At 26.3% G+C, this 9,015-nt stretch overlaps 1 protein-coding gene across 1 annotated transcript; it reads right to left on the bottom strand.

Annotated features, from left to right (window-relative positions):
- Positions 1–5,392: 5,392 nt before the first annotated feature.
- On the bottom strand, positions 5,393–8,589 carry LOC136087570 (uncharacterized). Its single transcript, XM_065810709.1, has 3 exons — positions 7,931–8,589; positions 6,041–7,764; positions 5,393–5,839 (listed from the first exon to the last, which is right to left on the bottom strand). The coding sequence occupies exons 1-2, from the start codon at positions 8,181–8,183 to the stop codon at positions 6,767–6,769; spliced, it is 1,251 nt and encodes a 416-aa protein (XP_065666781.1). The 5' UTR covers positions 8,184–8,589; the 3' UTR covers positions 5,393–5,839; positions 6,041–6,766.
- Positions 8,590–9,015: the final 426 nt, after the last annotated feature.

Here is a 9,015-nt window from a genome sequence, read left to right as displayed (position 1 = left end):
CATTTTCAGAGAATTCTTTTGAATATATATTTCTAATTCAATGGTGAGCATTAAATGGCGATTTGTAAAGTAATATAGCGATTTATGTTCAATGAAAATCTCCGCGGAAGAGAGCCAATGATCTTCTACTTCTAATTATTATTTAAATTCTGCTTGACGTCCTTTATGGACGAACCCTTACAATATTGTGTCCTTAAAAGAAATGTTTTAAAAATAGAAAAATAGAAAAGGTTTGAAAATAGTGAACACGAGCTCATAAATTTCATATTTCACGTTTATTGTAAGTTCATTTTTATAATCTAAATATTAATACGCTAATGAATAGTGCGCATAGTTACGCCTAATGTTCGTGTTGTTAATGACGGTTCTGTATTCTGTAAAATCACCATTTCTTAGTTTTTAAGTAGTTTCTAGACTTTTGAATGCGCGGTTATATATTCCATGCGGTCTTTCGAGTAAGGTCAGCAAGCAAATTAGAGCTGATATATTATTATTTTCGAAAAGAATTGATGTTGTTCATAGTTTAAAATAGAAAATTTAAATAATCGTTTGTTTGTTGTTGGTTGTTTTTATTTTTCTAATTTTTATAGCCTGTTTTCATTTTTTAGAAGAAGTTTATAACTAAAATGTCTGGTAAAATAGTTTTTTTAGTACTATCTAAACATGAATACTGTAATTTATCTAATCTTCTAAATATGAATACTGTAACTTAATAGTGTTAGTGTCGTTTCACTTTCTTTTTTAATAAAGAACTTTCTAGGCTTTTCTAAAAGCGTTTCTTTACTCCACGCGGTCTTTCAAGCAAGGTCTTCCAGCCGATTAGAGCTGATAAATTTTTAGTTTTAAGAGGAACTGATGTTGTTCATTGTTTAAAAACTAAAATTTGTTTGTTGTTCGTTGTTTTTATTTTTCTGTTTTTTTTTTAGAAGTAGTTAAAACTAAAATGACTGGTAAAAAATTTTTTTTTAGTAAAATGTTTCTTTTTTAGTAAAGTGTTTCAGTTTTATCTTCAGTCTTTTTAGATCAATTTAAGCAAGTATTTTTCATTTTTTAGAGCAGTTAAAAGGAGCTGAAGGCCTTTTTAGTAAGTATATAGTGTATAGTAGTTTACTTATAGTTTATATTAGTAACATAGTTATATTAGTTTATTTATGGTTTATATTAGTTTATATAGTATATAGTAGTTTATTTATAGTTTATATTAGTTCAAGTTTATTTATCGTTTTTATTAGTAAGTTTATTTATAGATTATAGATTAGGATTAATGAGAATACAAATTTTTTTTTAGACAGGCTAGCTGACAGCGACTTAAGTAAGTTTTATCATTTAGATTTTATTTGAGTACAAATGTAGCATTAGCAATTTTATTGTATATAATTTTATCTCAAATTTTATTTTTAGACAGACAAGTAGAATTTAGTAAGGACTTAGATTTTGTAGATTTAAAAACTTCTTTTGAATATTCTTTTAAAGCATTGAATATGTTTTAAATATTTTAATAATTTTTGTCATTTAGGTGTTGTAGCATCATCAGTTGGTGCAAATAGTAATGTCTTTTATTTTATTTTACAGCAAATAGTAATGTCTTTTAATTTATTTTAAAAAGAATCAATAAATATTGTTTATTTAAACATAATCATCAGGATAAAATAAATAAGATAGATAAAATAGCTTTTTTATTTAATATTTTTTTATTTAGTTATAACTTCAGTTGCACCAGCCACAACAGGTAACTTCGTACATTTATTTTAATATACTTGAATTACATTTGTTACTTAACTTTTCAAGCAATAAATATTGTTTATTTCAATATTATCGTCAAGATTGTATAAATAAACTTTTTATTTGATAATTTATTTTAGTTGCTTCTAGATCAACTTTAAATAATGGTAACTCGTTAATTCATATTTTATTATAGATAAATGTAGATAAAAAAAATGTAAGTTGGAAATTTTTGTAGATTTAAAAGCAGTAAGCTTTTTTCTAAAGGTTCTTTCTATTTTCGGATTAAATCCACTATCACTACATTTGTTCTATGTTTATATAATGTACTTTAATAATTTTTGTCATTTGAAAAAATATATCTATGTTAAATTACACCAAGTTGTAGAAAATAGTTATAGTTTAATGATAAGGTTGTAGACTGTTAGAGCAGATTATAGATCTTTGATCTATTTAATCTATTTAATAACCTACTACCAAAGGGAAAATTTACTATCAGTTGTTTGTTTGTTTTTCTGTTTAGTTGGCAACAATGAAGAGAGAGGTAGTATGTTTAAAAGGATTTTTATTTTTTTATAAAGTAACTAAAATGTTTTTTAAAATATTGTTGTTGACTTAAAAGTAAAACAGTAGGTTTTTATAATTTTATACAATAAGCCCAAGAACTTAGGTAATACTTAAAATTATATTGTCAATAATAGAGAAGAAATTTAAAGTTCTCAGTAAGACAGCTTCTTATTATTTTACATCAAGTTAGTTTAATTAAAATTTATTTTCTTTAGTTGATCAAGAGAGAGCTAATAAAGGTATTAGTTATATTAGTTTAGTGAATTTATTTTTAGAAAAGTTAAGTAGATATTTTAACGTCTATACATTTAAGTGGTTTTATTGTTTAGACAAAGAATTGAAGACTGAAATAAATCAGTGTTTTTGCTATTAGATAATTGTTAATAGGAATTTGTTTATTTGTACTGTAACTGGAATTTTAAAACTTCAAGTACTTAAGCTTTATTTTCTTTTTTCTTTTAGGAGAGTTGGAAAAAAAACTAAGTATAAATTATGTGATTAGTATAGTTAAATAAAGCATTTATATCTGTACACTCAGTAGTCCAAGTCAGTTGTCACATTTTAGAAATTGTCCAGGAGAGAGTAAATAGTAAAATAATTAGTCTTTATTGGCTTTTTTATTCTTGATGGTTAAATTTATGTTTTATTTAATTTGTCTAATTGAATTTGTCTTGAGGCACATAAAATATTTTTGACAAAAAAAAAGAAGTTAAATAAAAAAAGTGAAAAGTCATTTCTGAATTATAGACGTTTTTCCTTTGAACATTGTGGGGACACCAGACCCTTTATATTGACCAAACTTTGTTTCACATTGTTGCAGGAAAACAGTCTTTATACCTATGTAGATACTGAAAAAACTAAAAAGGTCTCATACATAACTCATTTTCATAAAAAACTGGATAACCGACCTTTGTCTTCTGAGGTACAGATATTAAAATTTAAAGTTTATTTTAGTTTTTTGGTTTAGTTTATAGTTAATTTTAGTTTAGTTTTTATTAGTTTTAGCTTCAGTTATCTTTTTCTTACTACTAAAAAAAAATTATAGTTATATATTTATTTATATGTAAATATAATTCTATCAATTATTCTGAGGTATATTTTGTCTTTAGTGTCTGGTGGAAGCATAACTGGTAGGGCTGTGTTTTAAATTTTATATATTTTTTACGGAGAAATATGTGCAATAGATGAAAGAATTATTTAATATAAATATGACATTTTTATACTGTTTGCATTTTACTCATATTTTTATTAAAATTAAATTTCTCACAAGTTTAACTCTTTTTAATTTACTTTTTTTAAATTTATTTTTAGCATCCTCTTCATCCTGTGAAAATGGTGAGGTTATGCTTTATATTTTGATTTGAAAAAATTGTAAATATTTTTAAATTTTATTATATCCTTCTATTTGTAATTTTAGAGTCATTAACATTTGAGGAATACCAAAGATATCGCTCCCAACACCCAGGGCCTCTCTCGGAGAGGTCCTTCAATAAGTGGCAAAGTATGGCGGTATGGATGAGCCATCCTTCAAATGGAGGGCTCATCCAAACCGGGGTGTTGGGAGACACCGAAGAAAAAACAGCAACCAAAAGGTTGTAAATGTCTTATATCTGTGAAGATATTTATAACTTTTTTGTTGCCATTTTTTCTTCGGTGACTTATTTATATTTTTTTTAATTTTTAATTTTTATTTTTTAATTTGTAATTTCTTTTTATAATATATTGTTATATATTTGGTTTGTTTTTGTCTCTTTTAATTGAAATTTTATTTGTTTTTCTCCAATTAAACTTAAATATAGTTAAATTGATTCACTGCCCAATCATCATAATATGATGCTACATTCTATTTGTTAAAAATAATTAATTGGTAGTTTAATTTATTGAAAACACTGCTTTTAAAATTTACTATAAGCCAAGACTATTTAGCTATATAAATGCAATTTATTTATATCTATTTGATTTTTTATCTTTAATGTTTTCAGTTTGATTCTTTGAAGCATTTGTTTTTATGCTTTTTAATTAAAATATTTTAAATCTATTACTATGTCTTTTAATTTTAACTAAAGATTACTAGAAGCCAACGTGAAATAACGTCGTAAAATAACACCGACAAGTTGCATCATGACAGCAGTTTAAGTATGACAACAGGCTACCGAAAATCAGGTAAATTGTATTCCAGTTGATTTTTTTGTTTTGTTTTATAATATAACAAGAATATAGCTTTAATCTTTCGTCAATTTAAGGCATGATGAAGTGTTATTATTTTGTGTCAGTAACTAAAAACGTATTGTGTTGAACTTAGTAATGTCTAGAAAAATGGTTCTGCCACACACTGATATGACCTATGTCAGTTGTAAATTACTCAAATAACGTTAAATAATTGGTAAATTAATTTATTTTAATTTTACTGATGAGTAAAAATTTTTCAAAAAACACAAAAAAACACAAATCTGCACCCTACATCACCAAATTTTTTTGAAACTTGGCACAAATGTTTAGAGATATATATTAGCAAAGACTGTAAAATTTTTTCATAAAATTCCTATTCGTTTATAACTTAATGCAACTTGAAGTTTTCTTGATTTTGACTGTAAAATGAGGGGGGAAAAGTGCCGAAAGTTATTCCATTTACTTTTACCCTTATAAGGTGCTTGTAGTAATGCTACAGTTCTGAAATTTTGTACCAAAAGAGTTTAAAACCTGTTTAATCCAAAAAATATAGGTTTTTATCTGTCAAAAGAAAACAATGTACTTTATTTTACCATCCATAAAATACACTCAATAATGCCGATACAAAAGGGCATTGACAATTATAGCTATAAAAAAAGTCTGACTGATAGAAAACAAATTTAATTTTGATTTTCTTAAAGATAAGATGAACATCTACTTTTCGAACCAATTTTATTTTGGCCTTACATTTACTTAAGAAATTATTGATGATAGATGTGGACACAAACCTTTGTGATATTTATTAAACCAGACACTCAATCCCAACCTTTTACCAATCAATCAAATCAGAAATTAACAGTTTAGTTACTTTTTTTTATTTATTTATTTTCATGTTATTTAAAATTGTAAAAAAATATAAAAAAGAAATACTCAATTTTAGTGATTTTATACATGCTTTACATTCACATTATTTACAAGTTGTACACATAAGCGTAAGGTCTAAGTATGGATAAGACATAATAAATCTCTATTTCCTTAGGAAAATAATTTTTTTAAAGTCGTCTTTGGCTAAATAGTAGCAAAGCCCTGTTTTTGTTATTGGTACCTCAACTTTGCAAATGATGTGGACATCTGGAATCCAGCATTGGCTATCTATTGGTGGCCATTTAAACAACCGTGCAGGACCATTCGGACACATAAATTTTACAAGCACGTCTTTTTCTTTCAGATTAATATCTTCAATGACTCCTATCCACCACTTTTGTTCATAGGAAACACAGGCAAAATCACCTGGTACTAGGTTTACAGTTGTTATCTGGACGTTTCCAAAGTCATGAATTAAAGCAAATTCTTCATCAACACTGCATAGCTTTGTGCCTACCTAGCAAAATAATAACATATGCATTTATTCATTTTTGTTAAACATGTTTAATTAAATGCATTGAAAGGAAATTGCGAGCCCAAACTAAAATATAAATATTTTTGACAATGATCTGCTCAAATCAAAAATCTATTTGATCAACAAAAGTTATGCATGTTTTTTAAAAGATAGTAAAAGGTATATTAAACATATATTTTTTACCTTTTGATGGCCAAGTGGCCAAATTGATGGTAACTACGTGTTCCAGGTATTGTTGTTGCAGTATCCAATCGCTCTTTAAGAGTGTTTCTCACCAAAAATAAATCTTCTGATGAGATATATATGAAATGTACACCTTCAATGTTTTCGTGGCAATATTTATACATTGCTTGTGGAGATAGAATATAATTACCCATATCTCTTTGCAAGCTTGCTAGTGTTGCTAAACGTTTGACTGTACCACCTATCCCATCACAAGGTTGTTTACCGTGGCTAGTTGCAAAAAAGTTCCATTTAGCAGATAATCCAAAATCTTCAAGATGGAAACAAAGATTTAAAATATTTTTGCAATTCTTATATTGACCTGCACACCCATCAGAAAAGTATTCAATATTTTTTATTTGAGGCAGATTTGTTTTTATACCATTGCTAACAACATCAATAATTTTATATACCATGTTCACATCATGGATCATATCATCCGAAATAATACAATAAGATTTGTGCTTGAGAATACCTTCTTTTTTGAAATAAATAATCACAGGATGAAGTGTACATTGTAAATTTGTCCAATGAAAGCTTTGCACTTCATCTTGAACTACAAATTTATAGTTTTCCGAAAAATCACCCAAAAATAATGCTGTTACCTCATTCATATTTTCTTTTCTTGATCTCAGGTATGATGCTTGACTTTTTGCTAAATAAGAATGTGGTGCGAGTTTTTCCATTTTACAGTCGCATCATACAGTCTTTATTAGTTATATCACACACAATATAAGGTAATAATTCTTTGTATGTTAAACCAAGAGGATGTAAAAGCAGTTTCAAATTCTGATGAATAGCACAGACGCATACAGAATGTGTTCCTGAGGCACCAACAGTAATACACCATTTAGGTCGCAATGTGCAAAACCTTGAAAATCCTATTTTTATTTCTGGGTTCTTGGTTTTAAAGGCAACAAACAATTCCTTTAAATTGCATAATAGCAAACGTTTTTGCATGTGAACATTTTTCTTTATGCTTACATAATCCTTCTTACCAGGCATTATACGGCTATGTTCATCATCTTCATAAAAAGTCTTGACCAGTTGAACTGTTACATCAGGAAGAACTTTTCCTAATTTTGGATTAGGCATAGTTAAAATACCTTTTTCTAATGCCAACTTATGTGCAGTTCGAGCTACATAGTTTGTTACATGTAATGTTTCAGAAACCTTTTTTATTGACCAGTCTGTTGGAGCAAGTGTCGTCAGTTGTATTTTTTTAGATATTGCTGTAGACTCTGCAATTTTGTTAGTTAGTGATACCATCATGTTATCAAACAAGTTTGCTTTTTCAATATACTCGTTAACAAAATTTGGCTGCTCTTCAAAACTTTCTTCTGATATATTAAGGGAAGTGGCTACCTTTTTTTTAATGGAGGTTGTTAATGCTGCCAATTTTCGTTTACCTTCTCTGATTTTACCTGACTTATGCAATCCTTTGACCTTTATAGGAGATACTCCAGCAAATGTAAAGTGTGTATCCACACCTTCTTTTTTATTTTGAATGGACGTTTCACTAACAATATCAAAATCTTCATCATTTTTATTTTCACTCGTACTTTTTGATAAACGTTTCATAACTTTACTTCGACAGGTTGGACACAATTTCTTTCCAGGTGTAAGATTTAAACCTATAGTTTCTGCTTCTAACACAGTATGCATTGTAATCACACGTAGTGATGCTGAAAAAAAAAGAGTAATTAATTACTTAAATAACGTTATTTATACTATGTAATTATGTTACTATAAAATTAGTTATATTTTTAATTATGATAATTATTAAAAAAACTTATAAACAATTTATTAAGAATGATATTATTAATGAAATATAAATATATAAACTTTTACCTCTACACACCTTTTGGTGAGTCAGAAATGGATTACAACAACTTTTCTGATTACCCTCATATCTTACAACTAACATATCATAATGATGTGTGCATATGCTAGTGATTTGTTCTTTTTTCATATTTGTTTGTTTTACAAGTAGTTTTTTAACATTGCTGTCAATATCTTCAATCAGATTTCTTACTTGGGTATATGACTGTTTATAACAAGCTCCATAATTATTTACAAAGCAGCAATTTATTTTGTTATCCATATAAAACTATAATGAGTAATCTCAGTCTAAACACTTAAAAACAAGAAATCTTAAATACTATGTCCTACCAAGTAAATCACACTTAAACACAAACAATATGTCCACTATAAAAATTTAAGTTGTATTTATAAGGAACATATTGCTTAAAGAAATAGCTATTTGTTCTAACAGACATATTTTAAATGCCTAAGTACCTACTAATTATTGCCAATCTCTACCAACTATTTACAAAAATTTTGTGTGAAATTAAAATATAACCAAATATAATTTTATTTAGCTATATAACTTAACATGGTTATATTTATTAGAAATTTGTATGTCATTTTATTACTTTTTTTTTTATTGATGAGATAATTACTATTTGATTACAATAAAACAATTAAGAATAAAAGGTTATATAATATTGTTTAACTTAATGACATAACTATTATGTAACAAAAATGAAATAACTATTATGTAATGAAAATAACAACTAACAAATTTATAAATTTACAAAATGTTGAACTATGTTTTGTAATAACTTTGTAAATAATTTAATCATGTATACTGTTTTTTTTAATCAACTAACTCTAATAATTATAGTCAGTTGATTTAAAAAAACATAATTATATAATTAATTTATAGATTATAATTAATTAGACCAATTTAATTTAAAAATAAAAATAATTGTATTTAGTTCAATATCAAAATACATTTGCGAACTTTTTTTTTTTTACAAAATTTTTTTAGAAAAATTGAAAAACCAAAACATTAATAACTTCTCGACAAAACATAAGGCCAATAAAAATTTGGTTCGCAAAGTAGATATATGTCAAATATTTAAGAAAATCAA

The sequence above is a fragment of the Hydra vulgaris genome, chromosome 11 (genome assembly GCF_038396675.1).
Source record: "Hydra vulgaris chromosome 11, alternate assembly HydraT2T_AEP".
NCBI classification, from domain to species: Eukaryota; Metazoa; Cnidaria; class Hydrozoa; order Anthoathecata; family Hydridae; genus Hydra; species Hydra vulgaris.
The sequence above is the reverse complement of the archived record's forward strand: the minus strand, read 5'-3'. Positions and strand labels throughout refer to the sequence as shown.

Bases quoted from the DNA above. Each gene is read 5' to 3' on its own strand.
- LOC136087570 (XM_065810709.1), bottom strand. From the start codon at position 8,183: ATGGATAACAAAATAAATTGCTGCTTTGTAAATAATTATGGAGCTTGT. The intron at 7,765-7,930 runs GTAAAAGTTTAT...TTTTTTTTTCAG, and splicing joins TCACCAAAAGGTGTGTAGAG to CATCACTACGTGTGATTACA.